This window comes from Podarcis muralis, chromosome 1 (genome assembly GCF_964188315.1).
Source record: "Podarcis muralis chromosome 1, rPodMur119.hap1.1, whole genome shotgun sequence".
NCBI classification, from domain to species: domain Eukaryota; kingdom Metazoa; phylum Chordata; class Lepidosauria; order Squamata; family Lacertidae; genus Podarcis; species Podarcis muralis.
The window spans coordinates 115519263-115543411 of NC_135655.1; the positions used below are offsets into that span (position 1 = coordinate 115519263).

The window sequence follows — 24149 nt, forward strand, 5'->3', positions numbered from 1 at the left end:
TGACACCCCCTAACCTTAATTAAACTATAGCACCTATAAATCTCTGACAATACACAACTTCTGAGGATTTCAAAAAAGAAAACTTTATGTTTCCCATACTTGGGAAACTTCAGCAGCAGTCTCATGCACACTTTTCTGGGAGCAAGCCCCAGTGAATTATTTCGCCTCCCAATGAAATCGAGAGTTGCACAAGGCTTAGCACGTTTACTCAGAAGCAAGTCCTATTGATTTCAATAGGGGTCATTTCCCCAGGGTTTAGGACTGAAGCCTTTGTGACCTCTGAGGTCCTCTTGCTGTACAGCTGTGTTTCCCCAAACTTGGGTCTCCAGCTGTTGTGGGACTACAACTCCCATCATCCCTAGCTAGTAGGACCAGTGGTCAGGGATGATGGGAACTGCAGTCAAAAAATGAAGAAGAAGAAGCAGCAGCAGCAGCAGCAGCAGCAGCAGCAGCAGCAGCTGGAGAGACCCAAGTTTGGGAACACCGGCTGATGCAGTTTCCATTCCAGGCAGGCAGGCAGGCAGGCAGGCAGGCAAAACCCCTGAGGAACCACGCGCAAGAGTCGGGAAGAGGTGGCACAGCAGGAAGCAGCAGCAGGGAAGCGATGAGCGTTTTCGAGCCACGTCCAGAGACGGGGAATCTCCATCTCCTTTTGCGTCTTTCCAGGTCTGGCATCCAGGAACCCGGAAGTAAGAGGCGTCGGCGTCCGCGTCGCCACCTTTCCCTGCCTCCTCCCGCCCCCACCCCTCGCGAGACCCGCCCTTCCTTCCTTCCTCCTCGCGCAGGTATACTCAGGCAACCCACGCCTTCAACAACACACGCGCGCACGCACGCACCCCCCCCCTGCGTCCCTCCGCTTCCCCTGCGTGACCTTTGCCCTCGGGCCGAGTCCCCGCCCAATAGGGAAGCTACAGTCCCGCCTGTTCCGCCGGCTGGCTGAGTAGGGCGACAGGCAGCGTGTCGGCGCGCGCGAGGGGTCTTCTCGCGGTGGGGGAGAGCGCGAGCGAGAGTCCCAACCGTCCCTCCCTCCCCCCTCACAGGCAACGGTGAAGACGCTCAGCTGGGCCCGCGCGGCTTTCGTGAGGGAGGGGGGGTGGGGTGTCCGCGTTTCATTCTTCGCCGCGTGCCTCTCAGGCGGCGGACGAGGCGGCGGCTCGGAGGAGGAGGAGGCCCAGCTCGGCTTTTCCCGCCTCACCTCCCTCAGTTGTTGCGGCTGCCACGCGGGCCGGGCCAGCTGGAGAGAGAGAGAGGCCTGCTGCTGCCGCCCGTGGGTGCGTTGCGTGGCTGGGAAGCGACCCTCTGAGGCTGCGTCGGGCTCCGCTTGCCCACCGCCACCTGCCAGCCGGCTGTGGTTTGGGGGCCGTGGCTCGGGTGGGCCGGGCCGCATGCCTTACTGGTTGTGCCGGGGTAAGGGACGGGGTGGGGGGAGGAAAGCGAAGGTGCTCCCCTTGCCCGGTTCGTGAGGCGGCGGGGTGGCTTGAGGGAAATGGGCCGCTCGCTGTTTTCGACCGCCCGAGGCCGTGAGGTAGGGCAGCCGGTAAGCCGTACGCGCAGGCGCGGTGCTGGCAGGGAAGCGGGCGGTGTTGGCTCGCTCGGCTCCGGGGTTTTTTGCTGTAGGATCCTGCTCTCCTCGCGAGCCGCCAAGTTGTGCTTCTCTTCCGGCCGGGGTGCTGCTCCCTCCGCTCAGCCCTCCCGCCAGCTCGTTTGACTGCCCGGGGGAAGCCTCTGCGGCTACCACTCAGAGCCGAGCACGTCAGGTGGAGCCGTAGCGGGTGCTGAATTTCAATCCGTCCTTTGGGATCCGAGCCGGTTATTTTTAGCACGGCATTTCTTAGGGACTTTGCAGAAGCTGCAGCAGCAGCAGCAGCCGCCCAGTCCAGCTGGCTTGGGATTTGTGGTTGCACGAAAGGGTGCCATGCGCAGCCCTGTTGTGCCTGGCTGGTGGCTGGCCCTTGGGCATCCCAGAGGATATTCTCCTTGCCTTGCTGTTATGTGTAGATGCCATGGCTCCCAAAAAGGTATTGGACATGTTTTAGAAAGCTGACATGTTCGCCTCGGTTTATGTATCAGAACGCATGTTACCTTGGGAGTCCTGGAGGTAAGCAAGGGAGCTTGGGATTTAAGTGGCTTCTGTTTTTCATTTCAGATGCCCCCCAAAAAGGGAGGTGATGGACTCAAGCCACATCCAATCGTTGGAAGATTCGGGACAACCCTGAAAATTGGCATTGTTGGCTTGCCAAATGTTGGGTAGGTGATTCAAGGGGGATAAACTTTGCTTAGTCATCCTAAAGATAGTAGGCCCTCCTGAATAAATTAGTGTTATGCTGCAGTATGAACACTGTGAAATATTGGTTGAGATTAGCATTTATGCTTATAAGTTCATTCTTATGTTTTACTTAAATTAGATCATTTTTGAACAAAAGGTGTTTTGAGTTGCTGTTTGAAAAAGATATATTTTACTGAACTGGGCTTAATGAATAGATTGATAGATAACTGATAAGAAATGAAATTATTTTAATGAATGGAAATACCTTTATAAATAATTGAATTTTCTCTACAAACATTTTAACCTTAATTATCCAACAGTTGATTTTTATTGTGATGTTATTTTGCCTGTAAATTATCTGGAAAGGAATAGTTATTTTTGTTGGAAATATGTGTAAAAGAACACAAGTCTTTGTTTCATATAGGCACTTTTGACCAGCTTCCTTGGATTGTTTAAAGATGTGAGGAAGTTTAAACACTTACTATTAAAAGCAATGCTGCACTGAAAGCACATTAGCTGACAGCTTCTAACCTATTTATGGCTGATACATGCAGAATAAATAATAATAATAATAATAATAATTTATTTATACCCCCCATCTGACTGTATGGATACAGCGGGTGGAGAGATGAAGGTAAAGAACCTTGTCAGACTGTCAACTTTTTTCTGTTTAGTTAGGTATTTAAACTCTACTTGATAAAGGTAATTATACTATGCAGAAAGAAGGGGCACAGTTTATATAGAAACAATCTTTCTTTTGGGGTCTGTCTCTTTCAGTATTTAGTTCCAACAGTGTACTAGATGTTCTGAAGAATTGGTGCTGTGGCCTCTCTCTAGAGCTTGTGAAGTCTGAGTCAAGAACTGACAGATAAATATTGGGGAATAGTAGTGGAGAGAGGTGTAGCAATAGTAATATAGGAATATATGTTGGTGTGGTTCACAAACAGAAAGGAGGCCTGTTTTGGAAATGGAGCAGTATAGCTGAAACTGTGGGAATAGTACTGGAAGGTGGAGACAGCATTTAAAGTTGTTTGTAAATAGAATTATGATGGGTTAAGATGTAAGAGACAGGGAGATACATAAGAATTTTGCAAATGATTTCTGTGATAAGAGATGCTATCATAAGATATTGATGAAATTGTGGTCACAAATGGTATTGTGGATACTTTATTGCACTTCAGGTCTTCAAATAAGTGCTTTGAGTTAGAAACCAATGTAACCTAAAACACACTCATCTTTGGTAGAAGAAGTTTTTGCTAATCTGCCAGTTTTGTTCAGAGTAAATAGGCTGACTTTGCTTTTACCTAAGCTTCTTTCAGATTATGCCATAGATGCCATAATGGTGCATTAGACCAAAATGTTGGAATTGTTTTAGCAAACGCAACTTCTTTTTTTTTTAAAAGTCTCAGCATGAATAACTGTTTCCCAGAAAGAAAGAAAACTTGGAAGAGGCCCTATAACTGGGAAGTTACAGTGGCAGATGGGTATTGTTTTCATGCTTGTGGGCTTCTCAGAAGCATGTGGTGGGTTGCTGAGGGAAGCAGGATTCTGGACTAAATGGAGCTTCTGTATGATTGAATAGGGCACTTAATGTGATAACCAAAGCCTGAACATGAGCTGTCCAAATCTAGAAAGTCATTACAGTGGGTAAGAAGTTGAAATGTAACTTTAAAGAATTGCTGAGCTACAGGTAATACAATTTTGGAGGGATTCCAGTGGAAACCCGGAAAAACTTAGATGTTTCCCATAATGTCTGTGCAAAAATAATGCAAAGGTATAGGCGGCATTAAAAGTATAAAAGGACACGGCGGTGCCCAGCGTCCAACACAAATGTACACTATATAATGTTGCACATGTGGTATTATTGGGAAGCTGATCTCAAATATTGCAACTTTTTTTTTTAAAGGAAATCTACCTTTTTCAATGTATTAACCAAGAGTCAAGCTGCAGCAGAGAACTTTCCTTTCTGCACTATTGATCCAAATGAGAGCAGAGTACCTGTACCAGATGAAAGATTTGATTTCCTTTGCCAGTACCACAAGCCTCCAAGGTTAGTACCGCACATGTTATCAGTTGGTTGTTTCTATGTAAAGAAATAAGCTTCTCAATAAGCAATATTTTCGCAAAATCCATTTCTAAGTATTTAAGTGTTTTGAAGTTGTGTTGTTTGGTTTTTTAAAAAAGGATTGCTTTTGAACAATAATCTAGTGAGAGGACCTCATCGTTTGAAAATAGGAATTCTTCAGGCAACTTGAAATAATCTTGCAAGCAAGTCAACATGCCTGAACTTTCTTATTAGCCTGCTTGTTCATACATGTGAAAGCCATTGTGGCACATGAACATCTGAAAAGAGGGGGGAAAGGACAAAATTCTCCTTACCTGGATATTATTCGTATTTACCACATACAAGTGGCTGCTTAGATGTCTGCCTTTAAAGTAGATCACATAAAAAGCTTCACTATTGCCTATTTTCTTCATACCCCTATATCTAAGGCAGAGGGAACAGTGAACCAAGAAATTAAAACCACAATTTGTTCCTTTAGTTTTAAACACTAAAACTAAATTCTTTCCAACTTCTAATTGCATTTGCCCCTGATATTTGGAGCATCAATTCCCACTACTTTCCCACTGCTGTTATATGAGCTGATGGGCCTTCTGGGATCAAACAAACTTCTCTCCCATGGAACTAGTTCTTGTAGAGTCCTCTGCTTGTGACATATCTCCTTCTATCACCATTCTGTATAGTGTAGCATTATCTTCTGGCCTCTCTTTGGTGTTGACTGTAGAGAACTTAAGCCATTATTCTTAGGATGCTTTGTAGGGGGAAGTTCTTCTGCAGTTGGTGGGACTTGCTTCTGAGTAAACAGGCTTCACAATTGTATTGTTTAAAAAAGCTATGTTGAGCTCCTGGCTCTTTTAATCTTATAGTCTGTTAAATCATTTTTGTTAGTAAGAAGTTAGGTTGTTGTATAGTCCAAGCTTTAAGGGAGTTAAGGCATTCTAATGTGAATATGATGTCTGCAAAGATTTAGTAAATATCCTATTGTTCAAAAGGATGTTTTTTTATTTGGAGATCACTATTAAAGAACAAGAAATTCCAGTTTTTATAATTATACATAGATAATTTTTTGGTGTCTAAACATTTTGATGTGTTTTCAGTTTTTGTTTTGGTTGTGGGTAAGAATGCATTCCAAAGTTTATACAAGAATATACAGTATGTGAAGTATTGTCTGATGTCTCCTTTGTGAACTAAGACTCTTTAACATAAGTGCGGGGAATGTCAGGCCTGGGAGTCAAATTTGGCTCTTCAATACTCTCTATCTGGCTCTTGGGATACCTCACTGGCTCTGCTGTGTCTCTTCCTTGAGTGCTTGTGCTGTGCTGTGTATTTGAATTGTGACAATGTGTCTTTCTTGTCCGCATGATGTGATGTGTTTGGAAATTGTCTGCATGGTATGATGTGTTTGGAAATTATTATTTTTTAAAATTTTTATTATTAAATTTTATTGAGTACAAAAAAGAAAAAATATACAAGTAACCAACTACAAAAAGATAAAGAAAAGTACATGTGTTTGGAAATTATTTGTTTTAGGTGTATGGCCCTAAAATATTAGACAAACAATAAAAAACCCAAATCTGATCTACTATACTGTACAAGAGTTCACCCCCCACTTTTTTGTGTCTCTGGTCCTGCCCACTGTTAAGGCATGATAGCTCAGTTGGTAGAGCATGAGACACTTTAATCTCCGGGTTGTGGATTCGAGCCCCATATTGGGCAAAAGTTTCCTGCTTTGCAGGGGGTTGAACTACATGACCCTGGTGGTCCCTTTCAGCTCCACAGTTCTGTGATTCTGTGATGCACTGTGGCTCCTGCCTGAAAAACATTCCCCACCCTGCTCTAATACTTAAGTCATGAGGTGAAGTTTCTGACTTTAAATAACCATTTAGGTATTACCTTGAAGATTTCATGGTCATGCTATTAAGCCCAGGAGCTTAACATACTCAAAATGCCCCTTTCTTCTGGAGGAATTTTCTATAAATTCTTTTTTTAAGTTGTCCCATCCTAAAGACAAACTAAATCATAACTATTTATTATTTAAGTTAATACTTAGCAAAATGGCATTAAAAATATAATTCAGATTTTTATTAACCTGTAAGTACTTGGGTTATTGTTATTGTGTTGCAAAACATGTCAGATATAGTGCATAGTTCAGCTATATGTCAGCAATATTAAATATTTATATGAACTACTTATCTTGTACTTTTCTTTAGGAAATGAATGTTTGCCAAATAGAAGTCTGATTAAAATCAATTCTATATATAAAGTTCTGGTTTTAAGCTTTAAAGCGAGGGTTGCTAACCTGAGGCCATCCAGATCTTGTTGCCATGCTGAGTGGGAGCTGTAGTCCAGTTACATCTGGAGGACCACAGGTTATGTACTCTTGTTTTAAAGCTTTAAATGGTGTGGAGCAAGGTTACCTGAAATAATTGGTTTTTCCCATATATACCTATTTGAAGCTTAACATCTTCCTCAGAAACCCTTGTCTAAATGCCACCACCATCCAAAATGAGGCAGGTAACCACCAGACCTCTTTGGTAGTAGCCCAATTATGGAAAGTCTTCTCATACAGGTTTGCTTGATGGCACCTTTGTAGTCTTTTTGGAACTGGAGGAAGAGTTTAAAAACCACACACAACAACTTAACATATTATTATCTGATTACCTTATATTTAAAATCTGTGTCTTAATTGTGCTTTTAGTTTAAAATCATTTTTAATGTATTATAAGTTTTTGTTTTGTAAGTTGTTTTGTATTTGTTTTGTAAGTTGGCCAGGCAACCTATGTTAGGGAGCGGCTATTTAAGTTCCATTAGAATAAGATTTTTCCTTGCTGGTGGACGGCAGTAGGAAGTTTCAAAGACTGGGAAGGCCTTTTTAGGATGGCTTACATAAAAAGAATAATTCCAATATAATACAATCCAAGTTAAAAAATGATTAAAACATTTCAAAAGCCAGCACACACCCATCTAAAACAAAATATCAGGCAAACTATTAGTTTGAAACTAGCAATAATATAAAACCCTAAAATAATTAGCACAAAGTAGCTCAGAATAAATAGGTTTTAAAAGCTTGTTCAATAGCCATCATCAAAGGGGCTAAACATATGTACCTTGGGAGGGAGTTGTAATCTAGGATTTGTAATCTAGGAGTCATGTACTCCCTATAAGTGTCTTTTTAAAAATAAAGGCCTTACCACCACCTCTTTAGGCCCAGTGGAAAATCTCCCTCTTCTTGACAGGCATTGACCACTTCCATTATTTTAGTAGCTGCTGCTTCTAATAATAATAATAGTTATTATTATTATTTATTTCTTATATCTTATTTGCCAGGAAGGACAAGGGTTGAACGTCCACTAGTGGCCAGAATTGTAGAAACCTTTTGGAAAATATATATTACTGAGCTTTGACATCAGTCATTTTTAGAATAGTGCCATTATCTATCATTAGAAATATAATTTAATGCATAATAAAATGCAATAAACTGTTGAATTATCTTTATTCTAGTGAAAGTTATAGCCAAATGAAATAAGTTATACACAGAAAACCATGATAAAAGGGTATCTCATAACTTCTCACCATTTCTGTTAGTACTTAGTGTGGAAACCTTTTGCTGCAGTTACAGCCCTACAATGGCATCCCATTGAGTGAACCAAAGATTTTTGTTCATCAGGTGTTAAAACGTGTAACCAAGATTGTATGATTGCTTCTATCAATTGTGCTCTATTCCTTGCTTGCTTCTGACTGACAGGTTTCTTTAATCGGCTCTACAGATTTTCTTTTGGATTCAGGTCAGGGCTACTACATCGCTTTCTAGGTGACTAGTCAACTCTTTTCACTCTGTTTGTCATTGGTCAATTTTTAGTTAAAGAAATCCACTTCATGTTACATAAGGCAGTTGTGCTTTCTTTTTCTGATTATTGGACTATAACTTTTAATAGAATAAAAATAATTTGACAGAGTTTGTTGCATTATATTCTGCATTATTCCCCCCCCCCTAATGATACACATTTTTTCTGTATTATTTTATAGTATTATAAAAAAGATGGACGTTATGAGCCATCAGACCTTAGAAATGCAACTTTTTCTAAAGGTTTCCACAATTTTGGCCACTAGTGTGCATGTGGTAGGCCTCAATTCTTGAAGAGTCCTTTCCACAACTTCAGGATCTGCAAATTGAAAAGTCTACAGCAGCAAATATTGAAGTTACAAGGGGTGTATGTTTTCTTTATTACTAGTTTCAGTTGTTCACTTAAAACTGCATGTAGGTGTTCAGAGTACAGGGTGGGTGGCCCTCCAGGTGTTTCTGGACTCCAGTTTGGATCAGCCCCAGCCGGCATGGTCAGTAACCAGGGATGATGGAGGGTATAGATGGAGGATATATAGGACTATATGATGTATAGGGAAGTTTTTAATGGTTGGTGTTTTTCTGTGGTTTTGTATGTGTTGTAAGCAGCCCAGAGTGGCTCGGGAAACCCAGCCAGTTGGGTGGGGTATAAATAATAAAATTATTATTATTAGTCCATCAACAACGGGAGGGTCACATGTACCCCAGCCCAGCATAGATTTTTCTGGGTGTGTGCTCTGAAGATACTTGCAGATATGTGGTAATATTGAACTATGTTTCTAATTACAAAAATCTTAAATTATCTTTCAGCAAAATTCCAGCCTTTCTGAATGTAGTGGATATTGCTGGCCTTGTGAAAGGAGCCCATGCTGGACAGGGACTAGGAAATGCCTTTTTGTCACACATTAGCGCCTGTGATGGAATCTTTCATCTACTGCGTATGTAAACTTACTTTTGAAAAATGTTTATATTATTTAAGGATGTGGCTTGCCTAAGACCTGGGGCCTCAAAAGACAAGCTACTCAAGCCATATTAAATGTGAATCTGCTACGATTAAGTCATGACAATATGATAACCTTGCTCCATCATGGTGTTCTGAGGAGAACACAGTAGAGGCTTCTGCTGAAGAAAGGGGTGGGTGAAAATCATTTTTGTGGCTGCTTTCCCCTTGAAGCCACCCTCTCCCTAACCATTTCCTACACTATTCTATAGGGTCCCCAGTCCACCCAAGCAGATTTTAGGGGCTCAGGAGGATATAGGTAGAAGGGAGTATCAGCAAAAATACCCACCCTCTAGCAGCTGAAATGTCTTGTTAGTGGAGTTTCAGTGCTGGAAGATATGGACCCAATCTTGTGTTTCCCTTGTAATGCGTAGCTTTCCCAAATATACTTTGCATTTAGTACATCATGAAGAATAATTTATCTCAGAGATACTGAATTATATTTTTCATAAGATTTCAAAATGCTGAGCAAGGTAACCGTATTTATTAAGGTATAGGACTAGAGAATTATTATTTAACCGTAAAGAATAAAATATTCATCCCGTCTAATTACTGTGGGGCAAAATGTTTCTTCTGTCCCAGTGAAAATAACCATTTGAAGTTCAAAAGTCAAATCCATTTAGAATAAGTAGCAGGGGGACCAACTTGGGCCCCAGATTATGGGTGCCCAGCGTGCGTGATGTGACGTCATGACACCATACGCCCTGCGTACTCAAGACCTATCACTGGAAGTCAGATCCCGAGGTCTCACAAAGCCTCGGACGTGACTTGTGAGTGCTTGGACCACCAGGGCCCCCTAGAGATGCTGCCACTGATAAGTTGTATGTATTGGACTTAAGTTATATTTAAGATAATTTCCCACTGCTATGGATTGGTAGTAGTGTTTTATTTTTTTCCATTTTTGGAAAGCAGTGACTACCAGAACATTTCTAGTGTAAATATATGCAGATTAAATTTGGTTTAGGTTAGAGGAAGTTGCCATTCCCCATGAGTGGCAAAAACATATTGGTGAATCAAATTTCATTAGGATAATTGTGGTTTGAATGCAATGAGGATCAGAGGTTAGTTCTACAGTAAGGTAAATCCGTAAATCAATCAATATTGATATTGATTATTGGAATTTGGTCTGCTGAGTCAGTTAATATTAAATTACTGAATAGTGCTAGACTGAGTATTCAGCAAATGATATATCCCATGGGAATAAAAGTTGATATTCTCCTGCTACACAAAGTAAACTTAACAACATACATAGCAAAAAATAATTTTCTTCAAGATCAATACACTGTAAAGCAATGGAAAGATAAAATTACTGCCAAGTCTACTCAGCTCTTGTAGTCCTGCTTCAGACCTACTTTTAAACATTTATCTGCTGTTACAAGCAATGCTGAGGTGTAACTTCAGATATGAAATGGTGGTTACTTTATATCTTATTTTCTCCATGGGAGCCAATGAGACAATATTGGTCTCTTATCCTTTACAGTGGTACCTCTGGTTACAAACGCTTCTGGTTACAAATGCTTCAGGTTATGAGCTCCGCTAACCCGGAAGTAGCTGCTCCTGGTTGCGAACTTTGCCCCAGGATGCGAATGGAAATCGCGCACTGGAGGCCCCATTAGCAAAAGCGCGCCTCAGGATAAAAACGGTTTCAGCTTAAGAACGGACCTCTGAAACAAATTAAGTTCATAACCAGAGGTAACACTGTATTGCATTCTGGTTCTTCCACAAAGTCAGAACGAAGCAGGTGTGTGTGTGTGTGTGTGTGTGTGTGTGTGTGTGTGTATTTCTTTAACTGAGGGCAACTTGTTTAGTTTGTAAAGGTTTTTATTTTTTATATAAACTGCTTAGTTATATAAACTGCTCAGTTTCAGGATACATCCAGGAATATGTTTGCACTTCCAACTTAAAAAATATGTTTTGTAAGACTTGTTTGTTTTACATCCTGTAAGCTGAGTTTTTGTATAATGTGGTTGCTAGATAGTGACAGCTTACCTAGATGGCTTCTTTGTGGTTAACACACTGTTGTAACAAATCACAATTAGTTGAATGCTACATATACATTTTTTCTTGAACTTTTGGCAAGTTTTCTTACTTAAAATGTATATCAGTAGTGCAATTTCCCAACACATGCTGTTGGAACTCAGAAATCATGCTTTCATGAATGTGTCACAGCAAAAATAAGCAATGTGCTCTGCGTTAAAGGTGATTTGAAAATGCAAAGTGTTGTGAGAGAGATTGGTTGGTTTGACAGTCACTTCAGGAAAAAACTTCTACAATGACTAAAAGTTAGGGGTGTGCATTGGATTTTCAGTAATCCTGAAACTCAAGTGGGCCACTTCAGATGGATTTGGGGCTTATCCAAGCCAAAGAGGAATCTTTCTTAAGCTCTTTAAACTGAAGAGGGGATCTCCAAAGCGTTTTTGAGATTTCTATGTTAAACTCAGGAGACACAGTGTCTGCAAAAGCTGAAACTTTTCTCTCCCAAGCTTGTCATGCGAGGGAAACACTGTCAGGAAGCTCTTTTGTGTCGGACACATCTTGCTTCTTACCAGAGAAAACCAGGATTTAACCAGGTCTCTCCAATAACATTGCTTTAGTGAAATAATGTAACATTTTTCTTGTCTGTTCTGTGGTCTTTTGCTAGTTCTGCCTAGTGGTGCTTGGTTGGAAAATGCCAGAATATTCAAGTCCTCCCTTTGTGTAGCATGTCCAAAAATCCTCTCATGTCAAGCCAGCTTGGCATTTAGTTTCTGTGACTTTGGATGGCACTTCATCAGAACGTAAGCCCGAAGCTGTTCATTTTATGCATCAGAACTCCTTAGCCCTTACACCCAGCCTTCTTAAAATTTGCAGGTTATTTTCCCAGGAGCACATATTCATCAGAAAGTTGTTGCCCGCAGCAAAAAGGGCAGCAAATCCCTTTAAGTTCACCCATGCCAACAAAGTCAACTTTAAAGGTGCCTAGCACAAGAACTGCCATACACCAATTTGTAATTTGGCAGGTTTCTTACTTGGGGACATCTCTGTCATGTATGTTATTTTATACAAGTTGCTCATAGAACAATAGGGGAGCGTAAGTGAATCCTTTTAAAAATCACTCCCCAACTGTAAAGGCTAGCCTTTTAGGAAAGCCACTGCAATTTTCCTTCTGAAATTTAGCAGGACTCAACCTCTCAGAAGGGACTAACAATCCTGCAAATTTAATCCAATTCTGCTCTCCTTGCCCCAAATCATAGACAGTTCCTTTAAAAAATAAATTCTAAAGTTGACCAGCCACCAAACCTCTGGACCTATTTGTCTGTAATTTTGCAGACTTTATTTAGTCAAGTGGGGCAACTTTGCATGAAAATTTCATCCAGTTCTGTCGAAAGGGACTTGGATGTAGCATCTGCAACATCTTCCTTTTTTTCAAACTCTGTATTCCCCAGGCACATTGTATTTTTATGTTCTCAAAGTAGAAATCATCCCTGCTGATAGATATTGCTGGAAGCTGCTTGCAGCAGAGGAGAGACGTATGATGATATCACTTAGCCACACTCCATTGCACCACCATTTTAGTGAACAAAGCAGGAGCCACATCTCATCCCCTCAGCATGTGTGGCTTTCCTTTGCCAATTATAGTAGTACTGTTTGTGCAGCTCTATTTACGCTGTGACACTTTAGCACATCTCTGAAAACTTTAGGTGTCACATGCATTTTGAGATGAATTTAAAATCTCAGAAGTGTCAACATATAATGCTTCATTCAGGTAGGATATATTTTTATTCATTAATGCAGGGGTGTCTAATCTCTGGCCTGAGGCCCCTGAAACATATTTATCTTCCCTCCACCCCAAGAAAAAGAAGGCACAGTACTGGGGGCATGAAGAGAGGTAAATTTGGGTTCTGTGTGGTGCATGTGCAGGAGTGTGGGGTGCCCACATCTACATTTAGCCATACTTACCCCTAGAAGGCTGGCCAAGAGTGAGAGCTATCTTAACGACTCTTGATTTAAGGGCTGTAAATCTTCCACTATACATACCTAGATACTGTTCTGAAACTGTCATTATTAGTTAAAATCTTCTATCTCCTTTCTAGCTTCTGAAGGCTTAGACTTGGCTAATACCTTGCCTTCAAACAGCTTTTGATTGATGCAGTCCAATACCTATGCAGTAGATTACATAGATAACAATGGCAGGGACTGAAATGGATGCAGGGGGAATGCTGTACAAGCACTGGAACCTTTCAGTTTCACCTCATGCCATCCATAAAGGTGCTCCTGAAGGTTGCAGAGCTTCTAGAATGAGATTTAATGTGGTATAATGGGATTTCTGGAAATGAAAATGAGCAAATCCTCCCCTCCTGTGTGTGTGTTTAAATCGTAGTGGCTGGTTCGGCCTCATGGGCAGGGCAAGCATTGCTCACCTGGCTTCCCATTTCTGGCAGGAGTGTCATATTGGCTCTGCTTTTGCTTCCACACTGCATTAAAGTACTCCTTGCTGCGCCCCTCCTTTTCTTGCTCTTGGTAACTAGTAGCAGAGAGGAGGGGGTTTGTTGTGGTTGTTTCTGGTTGTTCACATCACTTTTAAGTTTAGCATGATGTCTCTGCATGGCCCATGTGTCTTAAATATTTTTGGCCAAGGAATGTTGCAACTTTTACATTACAGTGTAACACGTGATTTAGTTTTGCATCTTATGTGGTTCTGTTTGTTTGTTTGGGGGGGAGGGGAATGCTTGACTTGAAAGATTGTGCCAGTATGAGGTTTTGAATCTATCATTGCTTGTTTTTGGCGAGTGATAGGTGAAGGCTAAGGTTGGCCTGTTTTAATATTTTCCAGCTTGTCACGGTCTGAGTAACTTCACAAAATGTGAACTTGTATACTGCTGTGTGATTTTAAATTGTGTACTCTGTTTTTAAAGTGGTTAAAACTGCTAGAATGTGTGACCTACAGCACATGGCCGACGTACGAGCTTCATTGTGTTTCAGAGTTGGATTCTAGAGATTCTGAGGACAGATATCTACATAGTCCAGGCTTCCTCAAACTCGGCCCTCCAGATATTTTGAGACTACAATTCCCATCATCCCTGACCACTGGTCCTGCTAGCTAGGGATCATGGGAGTTGTAGACCAAAAACATCTGGAGGACTGAGTTTGAGGAAGCCTGACATAGTCTGTGTTACAGAATTCCTTACCTTTCCCTTCTGCTTCCTGTCTGAATTTTCATCACATTTGCTATTCTAACAGTTTGTGCAAACAGCCTAGTGGGCACCCTGTGGATTTTGGCTAAAAGACAGAAGAAGGCATAAAGAGGACCAAACAACTTGGAGGGAAGTGTTTTGGGGTGGGAGTGGTATCCTGAGCATGTAATTTCTCACAATTCAAAATAGGAGTTTATGTCTCATTTTGTGTTTGGTTTTCAGCAACATGGGATTAAAATGTTGTTCCTATATGATGGTTTCTCCTTTCGTCAGCACTTTGGTCCTTAGATGTGGTAGTGATGTGGGTTTTCGGGAAGAAATTGAATTTATTATTCCTCTTCCCCTGTATAACCTTCTTATGCAAATCAGTAGTTTGCACCAGAATATTTTCAGTTTGCATTGGAAAAAAATTCTGACAAACAATGTGCCCACCCATACACCACAAGTATATGATCTGAAGTATTTGAAAGGAGGGGAGGGGGGAGGAATTAAAGCACATCTGATGTGCCTTTATGTATAATTTTTAATTTGAATATTTGTAAGAAAACAAAGACAATAGCATGTTCTTAACTTACATTGTTTAAAAGTGAGAGTTGGAATCCAAAGGTACACACTAATACATTTCAACAACCCAAAGAACTGTTCATGATATGCTGACTTACATATTTGCTAGGCATGATCACTTGAAAAACATTAATACAGCTTTGAAACTGTCGTGCTTGCCCAGTACTGTAGTTACAGCTGGCATCTATTAATTGTTACCAATGAACTTAGGGAATTGAATATTTTCAGTGGAAAAAGAAGGCACGGGAAAATTTTCTGCTGTACATTCTTGAAAGTAACTTAAAATATTGCAGTTCTTTGTGAAGAGAAGACTTCATGCAGCTACACTCTTGTTTTACTTTAAAACGCAAGTGAGATTTATTTTAGAAGCTTTTTTTAAAAAAACTTGGAAGTGGCATTTAACAATAAAATATGCATACAGTTTGCACTTTAGTCATAAATCTTGTCAAACTGTGTGTACGGCACTATATTCTTGGTGTGAATTTGATGATATCACCCTGTTCTAGCCTAGCTTTTGGACCAAGATTGTTCTAAGCACCTCTGATCTTTTTACACAGCAGATAAATCATAAAACGCCCATATGTCTGAAGGACAACCATCTCTGGCAATATAGTAGTGACAAGTGGCATACTATTTATAGACAGCATTTGCTAAGTTTCCCAGCAGGGACTTATATATCTGACATTGTAGTCCAGAAACAAGAGAGCTGCCTGCTAAGCAACAATGACAGTTTTTCTTACTATTCCAAATAGTATATCAAGATAATACACTGTACCAAGATGGTTGAAGAGAAATGTGTTGCCTTGCAAAGCTTACTATACTTTTTGTGGCTTCTTTTGGAGTGAGTTTTAACTTCTTTATCCAAGCTCCTTGAAACTGGAACGATAGTGTGTAATTAAAACAACAATCTGGTGAAACAGACCCAAGAAAGACCAGGGGGAAGCTGATCATTCTGTTATTCACCAAGGATCCAAAATTTTTGGATGAAGGGTAGCATATAAATTTAATAAAAACAAAACATTAAAAATGCCCTGCTCTGCCAGGGTAGTGTGCATCCCACCCTGTTATAATTGAAAGTACAGGGGGCAACCATTTTGCTCGGGGGTTCCGTTCCTGGCCTCCACACACATTGGTGGAGCAAGCCAGCCTTGCCCCACACGGTTCCATCTTCTGGGTTCAAAAGGACCTGCATGTCAGCGGCCGCACGTCAATTGGACATGCACAAAAAGGTCACCCCACCTTTACTGTAAGGGAAGTACTAATTCTTCAAGAGTTCACCTTCTCCCAAAGTCCCACTGAATCATAGTCTGGCTTTGCACGAAATGTGAACCAGGCCATTCTCTGCTTGCATTTCTTTTGCCAAAGTTTGTGTTCTTTTTTGTTCTCATTTGGACCAGATTTTCATTTTCTGAAGGAAGCCTTCTTGCCTTCTCTTCTGACATTCAACTTGTTAACCATGCTAGAAGTTTCATGACCTTGGTTGTGAGTATTCTGATCTGTGGTATATGTTCTAGCTGAGCTTCTATTATTGTGGATTTTAATTATCATCCTAAGCATTCTGGGGAGATTTGTCCCTCTTGATTTTCCTTTCAACTTCCCTTTTACCAGTCCCCTTATTTTAAAGAAATTTTCTCTTTTGAAGTGAAAATCTGACTGTACCAGGCTTTGTGAGCAATTACTCACTTATGTGTTAAATTTGAAAGCACTATGGTCACTGTTTCTAAACTGCCCACAGCGCTTGTATCTTGCACCAGGCCCTGGGCACCACTTAAGTCCAGGGTTGCCTCCTCTTTAGATCAACTCCATGACCAACTGTTCTTGAGCACAGTCATATAGGATATCTAGAAATTTTATCTTAGTTGTGACTGGAGCAAGCATTTATCCTGTTTTTGTTTGGGCAGTTGAAGTCATCCATTACTACAACATTTCCTCCTTTCATGCTTTTTTGAATTCATTATCTCAAGACCACTCTAGGCATCTTGGTCATGGGGATGGTAACACACCCTCTTTCCTAAGCTATTCTTGGGACTTGGTGTGCCACTCACATCTATTCTGTGGTGAAATCTACCCCTTTTGGGATTTTCAGCTCCTTGAACACTATGTCCTCTTTGATGGTGCAGAGTAGCATTGTCTCCAGCATAACATTCCCTGCCCTTCCTATAGACTTTGTACCCAGAGATAATTGTGCCCCACTGATTCTCTCCTGGTTTTATTATAATGCCTAGGAGAATACCTTCTACTAAAGTGCTCACTCACATTGAAAAGTCATGATACCATATGATTTATTTACTTTATTGCACTAGATTTTAGCTTCATACATTTTATATTTCAGCATTAGGTAGCTAATATTTGCATATTCCAGCTCTAAGCTTGATTTTAAATGTCAGTGCTATTGTACTGGTTTCATTTAAATAATTTTGCTTTACTTTGTAAGTCTATCAAACTAACATGTTGAGTGTTTGGCTGTTGGAGACTTTATAGGTGATCTAATAAATCATTTTGTAAAAATGCTGCTCTGAATGGGTTAAAACAGTTCTTTTCAGTGTTTCTTTTTACAAGCCACCTGTTGCCTTCAATGCATAAGTGTATAAATTTGAACAAAGTGCTCATCACTTGTCAGCCATCAGTGGCAGCATAAAAATTACTTGTGGTGCTTGCTTTGCAAGAAGTTCTTTTGTGTTTGTGACACCAGCTTTGTTTTATACAATTAAAGTATTACACGCTAGAATAATCTAAATTGCAGCCACTAAACGGTGATGTAGTTCTTTTTTTTCATAGAGCTGAATTTGTTTACTGATCGTATGCAGCTATTGACTACTGCTTTAACATGACAGGTCCCTTGGAGAAGTGCTTTTCCCCCTGCTAGTACGGAAAGCTTTTCATGCTCATTAAAAAGTTCATTTATTTATGATTAGTCTTTTATTCGCTATATTTTTTTAAAATAGCAAACTAAGAGCATTTTTAAGTGATTTTGAGATCTATAATAAAATGAAGTAATTTATACTTCAAGGGGGATTGTATAATGTTTCACAACATGGTTAGCAGTTATAGTGTATAACATTAGAACTGTGCTAGTCCCTTAAGGGCAATTGGGCTCGTGTACCAGGTGCAGCTCTATGCTAAGTGACTCTCTCTGCTGTACCTCCAAACTTTGTGTGTGTGTGTGTGTGTGTGTGTGTGTGTGTGTACACCTATCTATATTGAAAATCCTCCCATCCAAAACATGTAAAGAAAAACATTGTCTACAGCTTGGCTCTTGGAATCAAATGCATTTGCAACAACAAAGATAAATATCAAAAAAGGATCATTGGACTTAAAGAGCACCTTCTACATATCCACATGTAATTGATTGCAACATCCACTGGGCTTCCATTGTGTCTAGAGAAAACTTCCTCCATCAAAATGAGGTGTCAGTAAACAAAGAATGTTTCCCATTTGTGGTAGCTTTCCATATATCTTCCATTGTCTGGCAATCAGAGAAAGATACCCCTGGTTAGCAAATTCTGAATGTCATGCTAACGCTGTCAACAAGCCTCCTGTTAACAGCATTTTGCCAGCCTCCAACTAAATATATGCAGACTATCAGTGAGAGCTTTACTGAATCCACTTAACAGCATTCCTGGATCTCATCTTTGTAACACTAAATTCTGTATCACCTGTTTGCATCTCATGGAAACAGCTACTTTCAAAAGCACCAGGACAGGTAGGACATACTACATCAAGCAGAATATCACTTGCAGGTCCTGCAGTATAATCTCTATTGAGTGCAAAAAAAGGAAGTCCTATTCAGTACATAGGTAAAACTACAACTGACCTATGCACCACAAATCTGCAATTTTGACAAAAAGTTGAGCAATCAGTTGTTAAAACATTTCAGTTCTGAGAAACACAGACTGTCAGGCATATCAATAACTGCTATAAAGGTGCTAACAGATCCAACAGTTTTGGTTAAGAGGGAGAACGTCATACTGGGGCCATGTGGTGCCAATGTGTCCAGTGTGTACATGCAGGAAGATAATACTAGTATCACTTAGCATCAGCAAGTGAAGCTCTTTTGAGCATTCCATCTTCATCACAGCAGCTGATGAAGGTGGAAGCCAAAATGTTTTGCCACATAATTTTTAAAAATACATGCAGCTTGGAAGAATCTTTTCTGACTTGCCAAAATAATCTGAAAGTGAACTAGATTCTCCAGAGAATATTTCTTTAGAAAGCAGAAATATAGAGGAAAACCAAAGATCAGCATTCAAAAATCCCCATTGTTCTAGGTACATTTTGTGACAGGGAAGTTCCTTAGCTCGAGCAGTTTCTGAGCTCTGGGCACAGTACTGCGCCTAAGATTTCAGATTAAAACTGCAGAGTGGAAGGAAGGGAGGACCTTTTTCTGCCTCCCGACTTCCAGCTACTCTCTGAAGACTGGAGAAGATACCCTCTTAAGAATATTAGGGGGGTGGGGAGGGAAGGACTAGACCATGTGAAAAATGAACACAATATTTTAGCTGCAGTTCATTCATTTTTAGCTTTGAATTCTTGTTATAAAAAAGTGTGCCTAGACAGTCCATTGTTGCGCCCATAACCTAGGTTTAAGGTGCCATTAAGCTCCTAGCTTTCATATCTCAGTTTCTAACACTGCCCAAGAGTGTCTCAAGTGAAAACATTCAACAATGGAGAAGGAATGTAGCTCAGTGGTAGACATCTGCCTTGCATATCAAGGTCTGAGGCTTCATCCTCACCATCTCCAAGTACAGCTGGGAGACACCCCTATCTGAAGCCTTGGAGATCTGCTACCAGTTAGTGTAGACCGTACTGAGCTCAATGGACCAAAGGTCTGACTCAGCATAAGGTGGATTCCTACGTTCTTATGTCCCCAAGCATGAAATTGAATGATCGGGATCTTCTACAAGTTTGTTCTGGTATCTTTTTAATGAGATACAGTCAGATAAGAAGCTAAGAACAATTTTTTTGTGGGGGAAGTGGAGAATCTAGGCCAGTCTCCCCCAATTTGATGCCCTCCAGAAGTTTTGGAGTACAGTGGTACCCTGGGTTAAGTACTTAATTTGTTCTGGAGGTCCATACTTAACCTGAAACTGTTCTTAACCTGAAGCACCACTTTAGCTAATGGGGCCTCCTGCTGCTGCCGCGCCGCCGGAGCACAATTTCTGTTCTCGTCCTGAAGCAAAGTTCTTAACCTGAAGCACTATTTCTGTGTTAGCAGAGTCTGTAACCTGAAGCGTATGTAACCCGAGGTACCACTGTACAGCTCCCATCATCCCTGATCATTGGCAGTGCTGACTGGAGATGATGGGAGTTGAAGTCCACAGCATTTGGAAGACACCAAGTTGAGGAAAGCTGACCTTGGCTAAAAGCAAGCCTCCAGCAGGCCTAAACAGTTGCCCTATACTAACATAAGATTTCGAGGCTTTATATGTGAGTCCTGAGAATCATTGCAGGTTGCAGAAGGTGCTTGTGTGAGTAAGCATTTGTGTATTTCGGAATCCAAAGCTCTACAAAACAAGGTTGGTTCTGTCCTCCCCCAATGTGGGGAATATGACATGTATCACTTCAACTGCTAACATATGTCCATCTTGCAGGCCAATCTTCTGTGTGGGGGATTCTGTAGCATGCTTGGAAGTTACCAACTTATTGTTTCTAGATTTGCTTTATGGCATAGGCATATCCAGCAGGTTTCTTGGTAGTAGGAAGTAGGTATTCTTGCTTTCTTGGTCGTGGAAGTAGGAAAGCGCCCTCTGGCATTGATGTTTTTCATCTGCCCCATACTTTGCTGGAGATGATCAGTAATAATGGTCAGCAACAGTGTGTAGGAAGAGAATTGCCAAGATGCTACAAAACTCTAAACAGCAGAAATTGAATCTTCCAGTGACGGTTAGCATAACTGGTGACGATGGCCAGGAGCAGTGTAGGGCAGTGCCATTAGTCCTACATAATCAAAGGCAATAGTTGAAGCTGGAAAGTGGAAGGCATTGCACACTAAATCTGGTTCTAAAACTGCTGTTTAGTAAATTAACCCATTAAGCCGCCCAGGAGCTACTAGGGTGGCGCTGGCTGCCAGAAAGGCGGTGGGAGTGGAAGACTACATTTTACCTTTGTATTTTAAAACTACAATAGCTTTGAGTGTTAATGGAACAGAATTGCTATCTTCAAGCAAATTATTGTTGATTTTTAAAGAAAGCTTTTAAAGTATTGCTGTTAGGCTTCTTTAAGGCTATTGTTACAAACTGAAAGTACAGTGTAAGTACATTTAGTAAGGTAAAGGTACACCTTCAAACTGAATTGACCTGACAACCCCCACAGTGATTTTGTTCACTAAAGCGCTACAGGATTTCAGTGATTAGACCCTAAAAGGAGCATGCAAACAAGGTTACTACCTGTTTTGATTGTTTTCTAAATGACAACCTGAAACTAGTTGGAATCTTTAAGCATATGTGAGTACAATTTCCTATAGTTTCTCCCTATTTTTGCGGGGTGCTTAGTGTGATGTTACAGTGGTAAAAGTGTCATCTACTGTACTTGTAGAAGTAACACCGGCGGATGCTGGCAAATGTGGTGGAAGAAGAAAAAGTTTGTATAAATATATAGAACTGCTAGCCTCAGTGTACATTAGTGTGCTGTTTGTGTGGGGCAGCAATGTATGTCTCAGAATTATGAGAACAATGAATTATGAGAACAATTGCAAGTTCTTTAATTTTGCAATTGAGATTGAAGATACATCTGCAGAGAGTAGCTTTGAGATTTTTTAAAACTAAGACCTGAAAATATTTTATTTAAGAAAGTAGCTTCCAAAAAGTAAGCAAGAATGGAAAACCTAAACAACCTCGTTACATACATTGTATTGGCCTCCTTATTTTGTTTTGTTTGTTCAAATATTCTTCACCACTGCCAAGTAAGGAGAATCCGATTTTCCTATTAAAAAAACACGTGCAGTCATCAATATTTTTAGAGAAATTATTTTGAAATTTCCATGTTACCAACTTTTCTGCTACTTTACATGGAGTGAAATGGAGCATGTATATAAGAGTAAGGCACTGTGAGTGTTGTTGCTGGTAGCATAGGGGCTGGTGATGTTTTACCCCAGAAATTATACCCTAGCAGCACATTGTCTGGTTCTTCCATAGTTTCTTATACAATAGGCAGTTCAAAGATCAGCAGTACATTCCTAACTAAGTCTACTCAGAAGTAAGTCCTACTGAATTAATTGGAGCTTACTCCCGGGTAAGGGGACGCGGGTGGCGCTGTGGGTAAAAGCCTCAGCGCCTAGGGCTTGCCGATCGAAAGGTCGGCGGTTCGAATCCCCGTGGCGGGGTGCGCTCCCGTTGTTCGGTCCCAGCGCCTGCCAACCTAGCAGTTCGAAAGCACTCCCGGGTGCAAGTAGATAAATAGGGACCGCTTACTAGCGGGAAGGTAAACGGCGTTTCCGTGTGCGGCTCTGGCTCGCCAGAGCAGCGATGTCACGCTGGCCACGTGACCCGGAAGTGTCTGCGGACAGCGCTGGCCCCCGGCCTCTTGAGTGAGATGGGCGCACAACCCTAGAGTCTGTCAAGACTGGCCCGTACGGGCAGGGGTACCTTTACCTTTTTTTACTCCCGGGTAAGAGGATTTAGGGTTGCAGCCCAAGTCTCAGTTCCCTAACAGGTAGATTTTCCATTTGGAAACTGAAAATATCCATATATTTCATAACATCATTGGCCCTCTGCTAAGTGAAGTTTTTTATACTATTAATTAACTAGTGAATATTGTTTTCATTATTCTTCCATTACTGTATGTTTTGAAATAATTGTAATAGCTTTCTGGATTGTTGAGGCTGTCTTAGCACATCAGTGAGATTTAGGTGGTTGCAGAAGAGGTAAACAAAAAAATGATACCTTCTCCTGGGTTTACTAATAGGTGACTTGGCAGTTACAGACTGTCTGCAATATTGGAGTGCCCCTGTAAAGTTGTGGCCTATTGAACACAGTTCTGTATTTGCTCTTGACCTTTTGGTTCATTCTATTCTGCTTGATGGGACGCGGGTGGCGCTGTGGGTTAAACCACAGAGCCTTGGACTTGCCAATCAGAAGGTTGGTGGTTCCAATCCCCGCGACGGGGTGAGCTCCCATTGCTCGATCCCTGCTCCTGCCAACCTAGCAGTTTGAAAGCACGTCAAAGTGCAAGTAGATAAATAGGTACCGTTCTGGCGGGAAGGTAAACGGCGTTTCCGTGTGCTGCTCTGGTTCGCCAGAAGGGGCTTAGTCATGCTGGCCACATGACCCAGAAGCTGTACGCCAGCTCCCTCGGCCAATAAAGCGAGATGAGCGCTGCAACCCCAGAGTTGGTCACGACTGGACCTAATGGTCAGGGGTCCCTTTACCTTTACCTTTATTCTGCTTCATATTTTAAGCAAAAATGGATTTCTATATACAGTATAAAACAAAAGGGAATAAGGTGTGCTGACTGTGTTCACACATCATGTTAAACCATAGTTAATGTTTAACTGTTGTTAATATGAATGGGAAGTGTATTGGTGCATGCTTCTCAAAAGTCATTGCTTCATTTCTTCTCTGCTCCTAGCCATGCCAGGAGCAGCAAACCACATCACATATGTCATCTGAGCCTGGGCTTATGGTTTTAAACTCCAAAACAAATCAAGAGCAGTAAGCAAAGAGTGAACACTGCTTATAATTTCCACAAATGGAATACCTATGATACAAAAGTATTTGTATGTCACAGTAACTACATGTGGTTTTACAGGGAATTTCCACAGCAAGGATCTATAATAGGCAACCTCTGGAACTTCATATGAATATTCTATGTGAAAAATCATATCATTTTTGCCATATATAACACAGCCTGGCTCACATAGAAAATATAGCATCAAAGTGAGTCTAGGGCCTGGTTCAGACTGTCATTCCAGGCTTCATAAATATGGCTTATTTGCCTGGTTCATTAACTGTCAAGCATTAAGCCAGAGTTGCTCATTATGGAAATAATTCTCAACGCGGGCTTATTGCCGTCTTAGATCTTGGTTCAGAAGCTGGTACACAGTGAGAAGAGAGATGGGGAGTTGCAAGAGAGCCATGCTTGGCCTAGGTGGTCACACCCAACTTCACAAACCATGGCATGACCCATGTGGTTAAACTACTTTAGCTTCCCTTTAGACTTATTAAATCTGAGTAAGATAAACAAACTGTGGCTTATGAAGCCTTGAATGGTTGTTTGAACCAGCCCAAGTCTGTTTGCAGTGCAGA

The 24149-nt window shown here is 41.0% G+C and overlaps 1 protein-coding gene across 6 annotated transcripts in view; it reads left to right on the top strand.

The window, feature by feature from the left end:
- The first annotated feature begins 895 nt into the window (after positions 1-895).
- OLA1 (Obg like ATPase 1) overlaps positions 896-24149 on the top strand; it is a 93694-nt gene continuing 70440 nt past the window's right edge. For 2 of the 6 annotated variants that reach the window (XM_028749393.2, XM_028749420.2), the window contains exons 1-4: positions 1865-2018; positions 2147-2247; positions 4173-4316; positions 8980-9107. In XM_028749393.2, the coding sequence (XP_028605226.2) occupies positions 2004-2018; positions 2147-2247; positions 4173-4316; positions 8980-9107 (388 nt within the window). In that variant the 5' untranslated portion in view covers positions 1865-2003. Of the gene's footprint in view, positions 1047-1248; positions 1272-1308; positions 1408-1864; positions 2019-2146; positions 2248-4172; positions 4317-8979; positions 9108-24149 lie in introns of those variants that run through there. The other 4 variants (XM_028749400.2, XM_028749404.2, XM_028749412.2 and 1 more) reach the window with 4 other exon arrangements.